General features: G+C 36.0%; 1 protein-coding gene across 4 annotated transcripts in view; it reads left to right on the top strand.

Moving 5' to 3' along the window:
* The window catches only part of mib2 (MIB E3 ubiquitin protein ligase 2), a 62,060-nt gene that overhangs the window by 33,019 nt on the left and 11,805 nt on the right, over positions 1-17,236 (top strand). For all 4 annotated transcript variants that reach the window (XM_065271327.1, XM_065271328.1, XM_065271329.1 and 1 more), the window contains 9 exons: positions 1,156-1,350; positions 1,482-1,624; positions 4,119-4,226; positions 6,511-6,615; positions 7,995-8,157; positions 8,508-8,641; positions 13,197-13,345; positions 14,034-14,190; positions 15,234-15,388. In XM_065271327.1, coding sequence (XP_065127399.1) covers positions 1,156-1,350; positions 1,482-1,624; positions 4,119-4,226; positions 6,511-6,615; positions 7,995-8,157; positions 8,508-8,641; positions 13,197-13,345; positions 14,034-14,190; positions 15,234-15,388 — 1,309 coding nt within the window. The remainder of the gene's footprint in view (positions 1-1,155; positions 1,351-1,481; positions 1,625-4,118; positions 4,227-6,510; positions 6,616-7,994; positions 8,158-8,507; positions 8,642-13,196; positions 13,346-14,033; positions 14,191-15,233; positions 15,389-17,236) is intronic.

The following is a 17,236-nucleotide window of genomic DNA, read 5'->3' as shown; positions in this document are numbered from 1 at the left end:
CAGTGGGTGATTGGTCAACATCTCTAAGGTAGGAGTTGTCTCCCAACATTAGGTTAAGTTTACTTATTTATTGTCACAGATTAACATTGAATTCTGTTGTCATATTAATAAACCCAAATGTACCACTTGCATTAAAACACTTCATATAACACCAAACAAAACCAGTTTCAGATTCTTTGTGCATGTAGAATGTATACAGTTTCCTTTTAGAACATGAAGAGAGGGGGACGAGAAAGTGTGGAAGGGTGTGTGACTCTTCTGTCTCACCCCATGGGGTAACTGTCTAGGGGGGTAGATGTGAATTCTTTGAGAAAGGTTTCAGATGATAATTCAACAGGAATTAGGAAGCGGTTCCCTGTGGATTCAGCCATTTGCTACTGGCTTTAGAAATACCTTTTGTCAGGGTTTACAGGGCTTACAACTTTGTCAGAAAAGTACTTTGTAAATCTTTAATATTTGTCCAATTCTTTACAATAGAAATGGTACAGCCACTGCAATTTTTAAGCAAGTACAAACAGACAATAAATCATGTAAACTGAGAGTGAGTGTTTAAACTGACAAAACAGTCAAACCCAAAAGAACTTTGTTGGAAATCCAAACAAAAAATATAATGCATGCACTGTTAAGCTTTTTGTAACAAACCGAACTGTGTGTTAATATCACAAGACAGCATTTATCCAGTGACGACGTCTCGTCACACCCTTAAGGTTTTTACATTCTTGATGATGATGATGATGATGATGATATTTGAAAACATATCCAATAATATCAGCATGAAGTATGTTTTCTTTTTTGTTTTTAATGTTGGGATGAAACCTGACTTGGACGTGTTCTTGACGTGTGTTTTCATGATAATGCCCATTTTCCCCTGTGTATGAGGTGGCTGTGTTTATGTTTCAGTTGTAATATATGACTGTCAGGAGATATCAGGTTGTTTACATTTTGTTGTGTTGTTGTAACATTTAAGTTTACATCCAGATTTCTTTCCACTGATATTTATTCATGTGAACAAACAGGTGTGCATGTCAACATTTAAACTATATTACATTAATATCTCTGCTGTTTATACCCTCCTAAGCGGCTGACTGTGTGCTGATACTCCGCGTGTCCCACTTCTGTCCATATCCGTCTTTGTGTTTGTTTGTGTGTGAGCAGGAGGTGAGGGAAAGGTTGGGAAGGTGGTGGATATCCGTGGATGGGATCAGGAATCGGGTCGTAGCGTGGCTAGTGTTACATGGTCCAACGGAACCACAAACGTCTACAGAATGGGTCACAAAGGGAAGGTGGACCTCAAATACGTCTCTGATGTTCAAGGAGGATTCTACTACAAAGAACATCTGCCCAAATTAGGTAAAGGCATTAAACGACTCACAAGTCACAGGGCCAGGCGAGTGTTTTATTTGACGTGTGTGTGTGTGTGTGTGTGTGTGTGTGTGTGTGTGTGTGTGTGTGTGTGTGTGTGTGTGTGTGTGTGTGTGTAGGTGAGCACGCTGAGCTGCAGCGACAGGAGAGTGCAGACAGTCACTCATTTCAGCAGGGTGATAAAGTCAAGTGCCTGTTGGAGGTGGACATCCTCAGGCAAATGCAGGAGGGACACGGAGGCTGGAACCCGAAGATGGCAGAGGTGAAAATCCAAGATACCATTTACTGGTACTAATGTGATATTTGGCCATTACACCCTGCACAATTTTAATGCAGGAATCCTGTAAAAATGTCATGTGTGTACAGAACAGGATTAAACATTAAAATATGTTCCTATAATCTTTCATTATAATTTAAAAATGATGACTTATCTTTCTGTTAATGGAACCAGGGTAGGGCAGAAGTAAAATGAGTATCTGATTAAGATGTATTGTATCCTATATTAACTAAATAAATAAATAAATTATTTACTACTTGAATGTTTTCACTCGCTAATGGATTTTTAGTTTGGCTTTTAATATCAGACCTCACAGAAATTTCGAGCTCATTTAATATGCCAAATTTGTATTAAACATAATAAAAAGAAAATCATCCTGTTCAATTTAAAGCAGATTTATAAGAAAAAATCCTTAAGGTCGTTATAACAAACAAGAAGATATGCCATATATAGACAATTTCCCTTTAAAGGTGTATATATTACAATTTCTCATGTATTCTGTACTAAAAATGATAGATTTGCTTAGTTGCCTTATTGATTTCCTTTAAAAGTGCCTGCCATAGAATGTAAAACTGTATTTGCCTAGACATAGATTAATAATAAGAGTTCTGTACATGGTTATGACATATCGAGAGCCTCAAACTTGATTGTTTCCTCCTTGTTATGTAAACCTTGTGCATACAAAAGACCGCTAGAAAACAGACCAATCTTAACATAACACAAACTGTGACGTTACAGTCGAGATGAACACCCCAACATTAAATTACACATTAAATAAAGTGCAATGTTGTTACAATGCTAAAAGCATATTTGTGACCTCTGAGTTAGCGCTAAATGTTAATGCTATATGCTAGCGTTTAGGCTGAAATTCTACTATTGTACACTTTTGCTAATTTATCGATGGGAAAATTGTTTGTGCGCCACGGTCTGAAAGGGTTGTTTTTATTCTTGTAATGAGTAATGGGTGTGTTTTGAGTGTAATGTGCAATAAATCATTGAGAGTCTCAGCTTTCATCCCCCTTAAAAGCAAGTTGCGCTCGTGCCGTGCTGACACGCTATTATAATGGTGTAAACTGAAAAACTAAAAAGAGGAAGAAGACCACCAGTTTAAGATTGATGTTAAAAAATGCGTTGTTCTTATGTGTATTTAAAAAAAATTTTATTAAAACCTTTGAAAGTAGTTTTCTTTCAGTCATGGAAGTAAAAATAGCATTGCTGTAAATGTATGGATAGCCTACATGATCAGTGTAATCTCAAAGAATAATTTACAAATATGTTATTTCAAAACATTTAAAAATAGATGCAATGTTTTCATTTGTTTAAAGCAAAACATATAATTACTTTCCAGGCTACAGGTGAAGCAACTCTTTACGCCTTATAACATCTCGTTATCGTTCTAACATCTTATAAAGTCCTCATTTATGTCCAAGAGACTCGATAATAATATTTTACATTTTAATCCTTTAATTTTTCATATTTAAAAACCTTTGTGAGCTGCTGGGCATTCATGCTTAAAAAGCAAATGCACGTTGTCGTCCTGTTTATTAGGCTACTAACACACTCTTTAAATAACAAAAACAATATTGCGCCGTTGACTTTAGACTTTCACCAACTAAAACCTGGTCTGATGGCGTAGTCTATTGTAGTTGCCTCAAAATAGCAATGCGCCTGAACACACCTCATTTTTAAGCCAGCATGCCCATGGGTGCATAACTGACCCCGAAATGCATTTGCTTTTTAAACAACGTGATGCTGGTAAAAATTATAATTGTGTCAAACTAGCAAAAAAGTAAATTGAGTGCATTAAGCTACATTATGCCTGGTGTATGATAGGGCCCATGGTCTGTTTACACACACAGAGCTACTGAAGTGAACTGCTCTGTGAAACAGCCAATCAGAGCAGAGCTCAACATTATTATTCATGACCCTTTCAAATAAGGCAGTGTTTCACAATCCTGGTCCTCAAGTACCTCCTTCCAGAAAGTTTTAGATGTCTCCTTATTTAAAACACTTGATTCAACTCATCAGCCTCCTTCCAGAATGGTTAACATGTCTCCCTAACAAGCTGATAAGTTAAATCAGGTGTGTTAAATAAGCGACATCTAAAACTTTCTGGGAGGGAGTACTTAAGGACCAGGATTGGGAAACACTGAAATAAGGTAATAATAGACCATTTTATTCTAGTGACAAATGCTAAGGTTGTAAATGGACATGTAAAACCGCTTCTGGATAATTTATGCATTTAATAAAGCCACAAACCTTCTATGTTGATATCGAAGAACAATTCAACAGATTATTTATATGGATTCTTTGGCACCTTTAATAGGGTTTAAATTAGGACCCAATATGTTTTCATGACCCATCTTGCTTGACCAGAACCATAATAAAAGATGTTTAAGTGGTTTAAGATTGAAATTTGTGATGTTGTATGCACATGGCAGCTAATGTGTATTTGTGTGTGTATATGTGTGTGTGTTAGTACATCTCCAGAATTGGCACCGTTCACAGGATAACAGACCGTGGTGATGTCCGAGTGCAGTATAGTAACAATATCCGCTGGACGTTTCATCCTGGAGCTCTCACTAAGGCAAGCATGGACAGACAATCACATTTACATGAAGACAGCACATGTTGCAGTGAATAATGTACATCGCTCTATATTGTATATGTTTAGTTAAAGCTACATAATACTCGTATTGACGGCTGGCCCACCTGGTCAGAAGAGACACAAAATAAAAGCAGAAGAAATCACGCTAAAATGATAATAATGGCTGTTTCTCAATTCCAAGAACGCACTTGCTTTCTTGTGGAGATCGGTCTTGTCAGGCGACCTTGGAAGAACGAACTCAGAAGGTCGCGAGAACGCAGAACGCACCTGTGAGAATTGAGATGTGTGCGATCTTCCTGTTTGTCACCTGACCACTGCCATTGTTTTGCCGCAATGACTTCTGGGGCATAAAGCGACCTCAGCGCGCAAGTCTACACTCGATGCATCCTCAATATCAAGAACACATCTGGGTATTTTCATGCGTCCTCTGTACTTGCATTCTTGAGAATTGGAATTGAACATTGACCGTTAATGATGACGTAGAGCGAGGACACAAGGACGCAAGATCACTGAAGAACGCATATTGAGAAACAGCCAATCTCTTTAATAATAATCGCTCAAATACACATCATTCAGAAATAAATAACTATTTATATAGAAAGTTTATCATTTGCATGTGTTTCTAAACCTTGGAAATGTTAACAGTCAGTTATGTCTTAAAGTTAACGCAAACAGTACATGGATCCGTTCTTATTTCGTCTTAAAGTAGCAGTATACCCTCAAGCTTATGCAATCTGCTTATGTTAAAGGGGTCATATTTTGAGATATTTTTAAAATGTAAAATAAATCTTTGGTGTCCCCAGAGTGTGTATGTGAAGTTTTAGCTCAACATACCATGTAGATGATTTATTATAGCATTTTAAAATTGCAAATTTGTAGGCCTGAGTAAAGTGTGCCGTTTTGGGGTGTGTCCTTTAAAATGCAAATGAGCCGATGAAATGTAAACACTGATCACAATGATGGTGGTTTGTTGTAATTGAAACTCAATTGTGCTGTCAAGTTCTTCTTTTCTCCCTCTTTCTCTCTGCACTAAATGGCAGTGCTGTGGTTGGATAGTGCAGATTAAGGAGGCGGTATTATTGTAATTCGCCTTGCTACCTACCTCACAAAACAGGCAAAATCTGAACGACCTAATTTTTCATGTGCTTGTAGAAATCGGCTTCCTCAAATTAAGTTACTGGGTTGATCTTTATCAAAATTTCTAGGTTGATAGAAGCACTGGGGACTCAATTATAGCACTTAAACATGAAAAAAGTCTGATTTTCACGCTATGACCCCTTTAATCAAACACATCACTTCTGTAGCTTCTGTATAGTTATACTTTATTTGTAAGCGTGTTCTTTTCTATTTCCATATGCTTTTAATTTCTTTGTACCTTTGAATCTTCACATTATAAGCGACTAGCAGTAGCAGAGTGACGCAATCTCATTGATTTCAATGGAAGCTCGGCAGCATCCGGCGACGCGAGCGACAGTGACCGTTGTCGGGATGGATGGGCGTGTCTAGTCGCACGTCAAAGTTGAGAAATGTTTAACTTTATGCAAATTATGAGCGACATTCGGGAGCGACTACCAGTGAGAACGAAGCAGTGGAGTTCACGTCATCCGCCTCTCGGCAGTTACTGGAGTGGACATTACTCATTTGTTTATGACAACCAGAAATAGAAACGCCTCTTTTGAAAGAGATGAGTCGCTTAAAATGTGATTGTACCTTAATTGATTTAATTTTCCTTAAATTCATTTTTTGCTGATCTGAAAATGATCCAATCCATGACTAAAAAACAAACGTAATGTAATCTATTGTGTAATTTAAGAGTAGGCATGAAGGTCCACACTATTTCACCAAGGTCTACTCAGTTTAAAATTTGTGGCCTTGCACATAGTTAAAGCTGTTAAAGTTGTCTGTCTGTAAGTCTGCTGTATATATTTAAATCTCTAATAAATAGCTATCCGTGTCTATTTATATCTTATGGCTTATGGTGGACAGATTGTGTGTTCAGTGAAAGATTAAATAAAGCTTTAGATGACTTTGACTCATTGGTGTTTTAGGAAGTTTGTATTCTTTTAATAGTGTCTGACCTCTTCATGCACTGCTCTGTCATCTAATTCTCTCTCTCTCTCTCTCTCTCTCTCTCTCTCTCTCTCTCTCTCTCTCTCTCTCTCTCTCTCTCTCTCTCTCTCTCTCTCTCTCTCTCTCTCTCTCTCTCTCTCTCTCTCTCTCTCTCTCTCTCTCTCTCTCTCTCTCTCTCTCTCTCTCTCTGCAGGTAAATACATTTGCTGTAGGGGAACTGGTAAAGGTTCTTGATGACATTGAGTGTGTGAAGAGGCTACAGGTTGGACATGGAGAGTGGACAGACAGCATGGCTCCAGTAGGTTCCCACTAACATGAACTATATTAGTCAGGACATAGTCATATAGTGAATATTTACAATAATTAAATACATATATAATGACATATATGTTAGTTAAAGAGCATGCCATTTTTTTTCAAAATTCTTGTTTGTCTTAAAACTAGCAAGATAAATGAGGGTTAAATGATAAATAATTCATCATTCAGTTACATTCAATTTTGGGATCAATTAAAACAGCTGAAAAAACTTTGAAACTGTTTATTTTGTCATATCAGAATTAAATGTTTATTATTTTTTTACTCTACTGATGTGTGAATGTAATAAAAACAATGGTGTTTAATTTTTAAATGCTATTAAGATGCAAAAGCCACTAAACACCACCTCTGTCAAAAAATTATATTAACTGAATGTCCTGGCATGTATTATACGCATTATGCAAATTTAGCTTTAAATCGGTCTAATCTTAGCCTCAGGCCATTCAGAAATGCCGGTTTGTTGGCAGAATCTGTTAAATGCGTTATTAAGAAAGGACACTAAAGAGTGACATTGATCGCATTCAAACACTTTTGAGTACTTGGAGCTCAATATAACCTGAATGTTGGAGCCACATTCATCATAATGCCCTCTAATGTGTGCTTCAGTTTCTTCATTTTTACATTTTGAATGTAAAATTCTGTGCAGCTGATCTGTGGCTCCGCCCTCCGCATTTGTCATACGTCACTAAGAAAAGTGCGTACACTACGCTAATACTCTATCCTGAATGCTGAGGCATCTAAGATGGCGCCATAACCGGAAGCTAGTTATTTTCGTTTATAAGGTTTTAAACATGGATAATTCTATAACAACACCGTTTGGATTATTTTGTGAAGGATGGATGCACATTTCTTGGACTTGAAGAAGGTGGACCACATATCTATACATTTAAAAACTGAAAAATGTAGGACATTTTCTAAAATAACTGAAAATGTGTTTGTCTGAAAAATGATGGACATATGCATCTCAGAATGCTTGAGGCTGAGTAAATCATGTGTTTAATATCATTAGCCTGTGTGTTAATACATTTTTCAACATGCAAATCTTTATTATCAGGAAAATACGTGATAAGGTTTGCTTATAGGCATTTACTGGAGCTGCGTGTGTAAATGGTTCTTCTTCTGCAGTGCATATTGAGTTTTTGCACGAGAGCGCCCTCTGGCTTTTAGATGTAGCGGCATTTCACCGAAATTACTGAACCTTAACATAAGAGGTCTGGTTAAAATGCTCATTTACATGAAAACATGTCAGATGCACTTGGAGGGTTTTGCATCTGAGTTCATCCTTTGTTCCAAAAATAAAATGATAGTATACCAAGCGTAAGTTTGAGTTTATTTATTGGATATTATTATGTTTGTGTGTAGGCTTTGGGTCAGGTTGGGAAGGTGTTGAAGTTGTATGCAGACGGAGACCTGCGTGTGGCATTTGGAGGTCAGACTTGGACCTTTAACCCCGCGTGTTTGTCTGCTCAGCCCGGTGAGGTGGATGCCAATCTAATGACTGCTGAAAACTCCACCGAATCAGGAAGTAAGACCTCACAGGAAGTACCCGAATGACCTGCTGAGACTCTACATGTCATGTCATCATGTTTTTACTCAACATAAATCATTTACTTTGGCATTCTCATGGTTGAAATGAAATTAACATCTTCTCTTCTCTTTCACTTCTTGTCTGCTGCATGATAAAACCCACTTCTTTTTCTCTCTAACCTTCTGTGGCAATGTCTATTTGTGATGTGTTTCTTTGGTTGCATGGACATTTTGACTCATGCTCATTGGTTCAGTGGGTTTTTACCTGTGGGACACGTGTAAGAAAATTTTCTTCTGACTTCATCCCATAAGTTTTCTCCTCTCTCTCTCTCTTTCTCTTTGGTTCAGGTACGGTCATTTCAGTGCTGGAGAAGCTTCTGTCTCAGTCCACAGAGCAGGATCATCCAGGTCGCCTGGTCATTGAGGCGGCACACGGGAGTGCTGTTAAAGTGCGGGAACTCGTGCAGAAATACCCGGACAAGGTAAGTGGAACATGCATGTACTGTTTGTCTTACGGCCTGGGAGAATTCAGTCTACAAAAAAAGTGGATTTGGTTTGTTGTTTATATGATGGTGGGGAATCTCTAGTGGTTCTGAGTTATTTCTGGCTCTGTCTGTCCAGAGGGTTATGGCCTTTCCTGTTATAAACGCATAAACCACCAGAGTGGGGCTGAAGCTTCATAACTGCGCTCGTACATTTATCTATTTACAGAAAGAGTGAAATTTTTGTGAGGTACAATACTACACTATAATGACTGAGACTGTATTGTCACAGAGGACAGCTGGTTCACAAGGGCAATTTCGGATCATTTTAAACAGTCATCTGTGAAGGGATGGAGATACAATAGTTACAACACAATATAATGTTTGATTTCTTCACAAACCCACTTTACATTCATGAATGCATTCAGTGTGTGAGAATGTCAAATATTTCAATATTTATTTCCTAAGAAAAGCAGTATGTGTTGTATTTTAAGCTTGAATGTTGGCATCTCTCCTGTATCCAAAATATTCTTAAACCACCAGAGTCCTCATCATGTTGTCAATTCATCTTCCCTGTTTCTGTCTTACATCATCTGCAATATCACAGCTCTCTCACCTAGGTTGCATTTCCCGATAACAATTGAACATAGCACTTAAGAGCGGTTTCTACGAGCTACTTAATGAATGTTCATTATTCTTTCACATGCAATTCCCAAAAAATGCAATCGCACGCAGCGTGCATTAATTTAAGTGCTACTTACGAGTCGCAATCCGTTTGTCAAGTGCTGAAATGTCACCTATTGAATAACTTGTAATTGAAGCAGACCCTTGTTTTTTTTAATGTTTGGCCTGGATCTTCACCCGATGTGCACGTAATAATGTTGTTTAATATCGTTCAATGACTAATTAAATGTTTTAATAATGTGTGCCATGTAAAATTATCTTTTACATATTTAGTTAGTCCTTTTGCTGTTTATAACATTAGTTAATATTAAGTATTATATAATGTTTATATTCATATATTATGTTTTTCTATGTGCAAAATGTTTATTGTACACTTACTTTACCAGCACTGATTTATACACAGTTCTATGCATACTGTATACATTATATTAAACACAACGAAAATCATTATTAACCTAACAAAGCGAGAATAAATTAAGTAAAAGCTTTATAATACAATGTCTTTGCAAATCCTTAGTCTCTCTTCAAGTATTGCCTTGACACATGTGAACATTATCTTGGATTAAAAAACTTTCACGTGGTTGATTTTGATTTTTTTTTATTTTGATTTCTTTCATTTTTATATTAAACCAATTAACAAAAACGAACCTAAATAAATATATGTTTAAAAATATTACATTATCGTGACTTGTAACTCTGTCACTTACGATGCACTTAGGGATTATTGATTACTTTAAAGCACTCGTAAATCTACTAGGATTTATAAGATACTTAAGATACAATGCTTTTGGGAAACAGCCCGTAAGATGATTTGTATGATCGTTTTTACAATCAACTTAGCCAACATTACAGTATAGTAAGCCAACATTTTTTGTTCATTTTTTATTTTGTTTATAAGTTTGAGTGATGCATTTCATTTATTTCAAAGATCTGCTTTTCTCTGTGACACTTCTACCCCTCCTGTGTAAGCAGAATTATGTATTGAAATAATACCTTATGTTAAGACAAATAAATAAAAAAAAACCCATGTATTTAAATGTATTGGTCATGGTGAAGAAATCGTGCTATCGGCGGTTTACAAATTATGTATGCTCACATTTTATTCAGTTTTTGATGAATCAAACAGCAAAAGTTAGCAGCAGCCAGACACAATCAATATACAAGGAGCTCAGAAGCAAAAACTGCTAAGTAAAAAAAGGCATATTTTACAAGAAAACATGTCAGACGCACTTAGATGGTTTCCCATCTCAGCTCCTTGAATACAAGAAATCACAGTTAATATATATTATAAATAACTATATACCCAGTAGGGGTGACCCCGAATAGTCGAAGATTTGATGCATCGATAGGAGCAGCCTGATTCGACTACCAAAATCACAGTCGAATCTTCGCAGACGTGTTATGAAAAGATGATCATTCAATTTTGGCTGTATATGGGTGCACATTATCTGATTTCACATATAACAGCTTTCTCCCAATATATCAATATACAGACTATTATGATAATGCTATGCAAATAATATGTGAAGTAGCAGCTTATAATAAATATTTTTAAAATGCGTTAATAAATCCAACAACCCCTGTGACCGGGCTACATATCCATAAGAGGTTTCTATGTTAATAAACCATTGCCTCTTTGTTTCTACATTTAAAAGACAAAGCTGGCAATTCTGGTTATACTTTCATTCTTTTAATAATTTCTTTATTTTATTTTATTTATAAATCACTCGGGGGTTATCTGATTTAACTATTTGGCTTGTGTTTTGTTTCCGTGCACTTCAGGCATTTTGCACATAATTTGTTCTGCACCTTGTTACTTCTTGCTACCTAATTTTATTTAAAAAAATTATTTATTATAAATGTAAATTCAGATCTAATTTAAGTCTGTACATTTTGTTGCATTGATATTGCGCTGTTTGCATTCTGGCCATGATGCTTGCGCATGCAATTTAGCCGAACGGGCTAGGTGCTCTGCGTCTTATATTTAGGAGTTCATCAAACTAAACATTAAAACAGATGTTTTTTGACGGGTATAAGTTTTTAAAATGTATTTAAAACAGTGTGGTTATCTTGTCAAAAGTTAAACTACAAAAGAGGTAAGCCGTTTCTTTAAATTTCGGTTATGACACGGAAAATATCTGCACCGAACCTATATTTATGCCTGACACGACTGTCTTTCTTGTGATTTAATATTATGGTCGGTTTTCACTTTCAAATGATAGAAAAGAGATTCATGAAATAAATAATATAAGAAAGCAAGCAAGCAAGCAGGTATTTCTGTGCTAAATAATAACGCCTAGTGCCTATAAAACAATTAATTTCAGCGTTTTTCCTGTTATGAATTACATTTAATTGAATTGTACATTTACATTGAATTGTATATAAAGCTTAGTTTTTTTCACTTACAATAACAATCACAAAATGTCATTTGTCGTATTTTGGTCATGACTGCTTTGAGGTGCTTAATCGTAAAATTAAATAAAAACACTGAATTGTAGCCGGGGTTTCCAAGGCAGGATCAGATTTGTAATATTTTTTAGGCTTAAAGGAATATTCCATTTTCTTAAAAGAAAAATCCAGATAATTTACTCACCACAATGTCATCCAAAATGTTGATGTTTTTCTTTGTTCAGTTGAGATGAAATTATGTTTTTTGAGGAAAACATTGCAGGAATTTTCTCATTTTAATGGACTTTAATAGACACCAACAATTAACACTTAATTCAACACTTAACAGTTTTTTTCAACGGAGTTTCAAAGGACTATAAACAATCCCAAACGAGGCATAAGGGTCTTATCTAGCAAAACGATTGTCATTTTTGACAAGAAAAATAACAAATATACACTTTTAAAGCACAACTTTTCGTTTAGGTCTGGTCCAGCGCGACCTAACGTAAATGCGTAGTGACGTAGGGAGGTCACGTGTTACATATATAAAACGCACATTTGCGGACCATTTTAAACAATAAACTGACACAAATACATTAATTAGTATCAGTTGACATACAACAACGTAGGAACGGTCCTCTTTCACCACATTTGTGAACACTGGGGCGGAGTTTCGCGTTCGTCCTCTGTGACCTCTTGACGTGATGACGTATTGCGTCGGGTCACGCTAGCGCATCACGACAGGATCTAAACGAGAAGTTGTGCTTTAAAAGTGGATATTTGTTATTTTTATTGTCAAAAATGACAATCGTTTTGCTAGATAAGACCCTTATGCCTCGTTTGGGATCGTTTAGAGTCCTTTAAAACTCCGTTGAAAAAACTGTTAAGTGGTGGTGTCCATTAAAGTCCATTTAAAATGAGAAAAATCCTGCAATGTTTTCCTCAAAAAACATATTTTCTTCTCGACTGATCAAAGAAAGACATCAACATTTTGGATGACATGGTGGTGAGTAAATTATCTGGATTTTTCTTTTAAGAAAATGGAATATTCCTTTAATTATCAAATTTTTTTGTTATATCTTTGTGTGATGTTGTTCTGTAGATCGTGGTTTTAAAATGTTATGAGGAATAATCAAACAAATGTTGCTTTACATTTTACCTTAAGAACATGATATAAATGCATTGTCAGATTTGTCTCATCACTTGAAAGACAATTTTGGTCACTTTATCAGAAAGTTGTTTCTGTGTGCTGCTTGTGAAAGAAAATAAAAGTTACCCATTTGTACCTGGCCCCCTCCCAACCCATGCACATACACACAGATGATTTGAATATTGGTCGACTATAGAAACATTAGAAAATTCTGATTTGAATGTGTAAATCCTTAGTCGAGGACACCCCTAATACCCAGTATAGACAGTGTGCACCGTTTGGCACTATTTGTCTATAAGGTTGATTGATTGTCAATACTGTGTCTGTGTTCAGGTGGATATAAAGAATCAGGGTAAGACCGCACTACAGGTAGCTGCCCATCAGGGTCATGTGGAGGTGGTGAAGGTTCTCCTGCAGGCCAACAGCAGCATTGAAGCTAAAGATGAGGACGGAGACGCAGCGCTACACTACACAGCCTTTGGGTGAGCAGTCACATTTAATTCTTCTGTCCACTGTGGGTTATTATTGAGACATGGCCATGTCCTTATGTAAGAAAAGTAACTTTCGCTGGCTAACATTTTTAGATCAAGCTGAAATCAACTTATTTACCCATTTGGATTCTGCACTGTAGTTATAATCCAGCTACATTTAGCTAAATAAACAGTGCTGTCAAGGAGTAACACCTATACCTTTTTGTGTATCTAAACAGTGCATTGTTAACAGTTATTTCTTACACTATAACAACAAAATATTAATTATTTTGACATCAAATACCAGTTAAGAAATGCAATGATATATAAGCTGTTTTGTTTGTTACTTTCCTGAATGTAATATTTCAGTGATATTATTCATTAAATTAATATTATCCTGCAAATTATACTTCACTCTTTCAGACCTCTATTTATTACATTGTATGCAAATAGGGAGTGATGGTTATTATAATAAGGGTTTGTTCAGTTCAGTATTGTTGCAGTAGTGTGTCAAAAACAGAAGAATAACAGTAAATAAAAATCGGTTCAGCATGACGGGCACATAAGCATTCAAATATTTGGTATCGGTTATGAAAGAAATCTGTATCGATCGATCACAAGTATGTTGTGGCTTGCATGTTTAAGGTTGTGTTCTATGCGGTGTGTATTTGTAAAGCATGTTTAACTGTGTGTGTTACAGAAATCAGGCTGAGATAGCACGTTTACTTCTCAGTAAAGGAGCCAGTGTAAATCTGCTGAATAACTCCATGTGTACGGCCCTTCACATCGCTGTCAATAAAGGTTTCACAGATGTCGTGAGAGTGTTGAACGAGCACTCAGCTGACGTCAACCTGCAGGTAACTACACAAACACACACACGAACACACACACACACATCATCATCATCTACATCAAAATCATCATCATGCAAATCAGTTTATTTATAAACGTCATAATTTTGCAGTTAAACTGTTATTTTTTTCCACATATGTAGCATACAAGTACACAAGTTAGAAATGGAGGACACATTTGACTGAATTTGTCTTTCTCTTAAAGGAATACTCCACTAAAAAAAAAAAAACATCCCGATAACTACTCACCCCATGTCATCCAAGATGGTTGTCTTTCTTTCTTTGTACAATTAAGTTTTTTGAGGAAAACATTCCAGGATTTTTCTCCATAAAGTGGACTTTAGTGGACCTCAAACGTTGATGCTGCATTAAACCTGTAAACTGTAGTACTTAACTCATGTTGCTTCAAAGCAGTTTTACAAAGATAGTGCCTTACTGGGCTTCTCTCATAACAGATTTGTTAGGGATTGTTTAAGATGTGACGTCCAGTCTTTTTTGTGCAATGGTACTTAAACTGCTGCAAACTGCGCGCGTGAGACCCACCTACAGTAAAATCACTCAACGTTCTCTGCGGGTCACATGCGTTCCTTCTGTATGATCTCGGATCAACTTTGCGTCCTACTATATGATCCAACTATACAATCCATCACATTACCTTCAAAAGTGCATCAGAATCAATACAGAAAGTGCTGTATCAATGCACGCATCACCATGAGTTCATGACTATGTATTGCCGTAACGATATTTTGAACACAGCACTACTATTGTGTTAACTCTGTGTTTACATGCATCAGATGAATGTCTGTAACGCATTAATTTCCTCATAATAAAATCACATTAAATTAGCTCTAAATATATCATTCTTCAATTTGTGCTATTTCATTTTTTTGATGAATTCGCTATAATTCTGAACCATGGTTATGAGGAATAATGAGTAGATTTGAGTAAATATAAATGCTCTGGATAGTGATTCCTTGCTCCACCGAGAATTTGTACATTTACCAGCACAAAGTTGTCTAAGTTAATGATTGAATATTTTGGGTTCACAGGATTCATATGGAGATACAGCCTTACATGATGCCATAGCTAAAGACTTTAGGAGCATCATTGAGATTCTGACTGTGGTGCCCAACATTGATTTCACCAAACAGAACAACCGAGGCTTTAACCTGCTGCATCACGCTGCGCTAAAGGGCAACAAACTGTAAGTTATTAACTTGTTTTATGTTATTAACCATTACTTGTGCGTCTCGATATTTGAAAACATACAAGTTTTCTGCAGAAATGTCATGTTAATAAACTAACCTTTTTCAATTACCCCGCAAATTGTCATTGTGGGAAAAAGTCAATAATGGACCCTAAAAAATAAATAAGATAAATATCAAAATGTACAGAAACCTTTTATTTTTTTCTCACAAGAAATTGCTTTAACAGCAGCATGAAAAAGCCTTGCAGAGAATTTGCATCGCTAAATGTATCTGTAAAGCAAAACTAAAACATTAAATCACCGTAAAAGCTCATTCTTTGACTAGAGGAGGTATAAATGAAGAGTTTGGTTCCAAAACGCAATAAAGGCCATTTTTTTTAAAAATTAGTTAATGCCAAAATCAGTATTATATCAGGTCATTATTTAAAAGTAAATTCTTGATTTTACGCAAAATCCAATATCCGCTCTGTTATTCTGTCATCTTTTCTCCCTTTTTTCCCAAAACGCAATAAACACCACTCATCCTTTTCTACAGAACGCAATAAATCCGCTCCACAGATTACAGCGCGCCATTCACGCAATGTAAACAAACAATGGTGGCGCATTGAGTACACGGAGTCCTAGTTTTCCTCCTCTACTTTGTACTTCGTGATCAACAAACAAACAAACAAAAACAAAATAATACTTTAATAGCATTGATAAACCTGTGGTGGCTTTCTGTGACAGGAAAGAAATGTAAGACATCAATATCTAATAATTTACAGGAGAGGCACTCAGGAGACGATCGCTTGTTCTCCCGACAGCATCTAACTTCACTCGTGCTAACACATTAACCCCAGGGGATCTTATGAAACACTTTCCATAATTTTACTCAAAGTCAACGAGAATCACAGCTGATCGCTGTGAAAAATGTTAGGCGACGACGTCAAGTATAACCGCAGCAATGACAGTGTTCCTAATATGACAAAGTAAGTGTTTTGATTAATGCCATTAATGTTTATTTTTTACATCATTGTGTACAACTGTTCAACTTAATGAATATAAAATGGCAAAAATGAATGCACATTTATACATAGATTGAATAGATTCATAGAATTTTGAAAAAAAGTGTCATGGATTTATTGCATTTTGTGGAAAAAATTATTAGTTTTTATAATAAATCTTTGAAAATCAAGTTATGGATTTGAATTTTTTATGTTTTTATAACCTAAAGATGCTATGTGAAAGTTTGTAACAGAAAATAGTGTTTTTCATCTTATGACTTTTTTGTATAGAAAACACGTTTTTACCGAAATTTGTCAAAATGGATTTATTGCGTTTTGGAACCAAACTCTTCAAATTATCTATATTATCTATAATTGTCTATAAGTGTTTCGTAATATGCTTGCACTTGATACTTTGTGGTTACACAACATTGAGCTATTGTGAAATGATTATTACATGAATTATAAGGGATTTAGCAGTCCCCTCTTTACTGCCTGTAGATCCAGGACCTGGTCTTTGGCATCCCGACTGTTCGACCAACATATCTACACACTGACTCGTACACATTTACTGTCATCACTAGAACTGTGACCCAGGGATACAAGAACACCACATACATTTACTGTATCTCATACATCTCTCCCTCTTGTAGTCACGCTTCATTTGATTTACACAAGTTAAACATGTTCCTGGATTCTTGATGGTCCTATCAATCAGGTTTTAGGTTTCGGTTACAGTTAACACCCATGGTAAGTGGTTAGAAAACATTCTTATCACTTCAGAGCTACAGTAGATTAGATCAACTTCATTGCCCCAAACTAAATATTTATTAAGATCATACATTTTTTGCAGCTAATCATT

This window comes from Paramisgurnus dabryanus, chromosome 11 (assembly GCF_030506205.2).
Source record: "Paramisgurnus dabryanus chromosome 11, PD_genome_1.1, whole genome shotgun sequence".
Taxonomy (NCBI): Eukaryota; Metazoa; Chordata; class Actinopteri; order Cypriniformes; family Cobitidae; genus Paramisgurnus; species Paramisgurnus dabryanus.
This window is presented reverse-complemented; position numbering and strand designations above follow the sequence as displayed.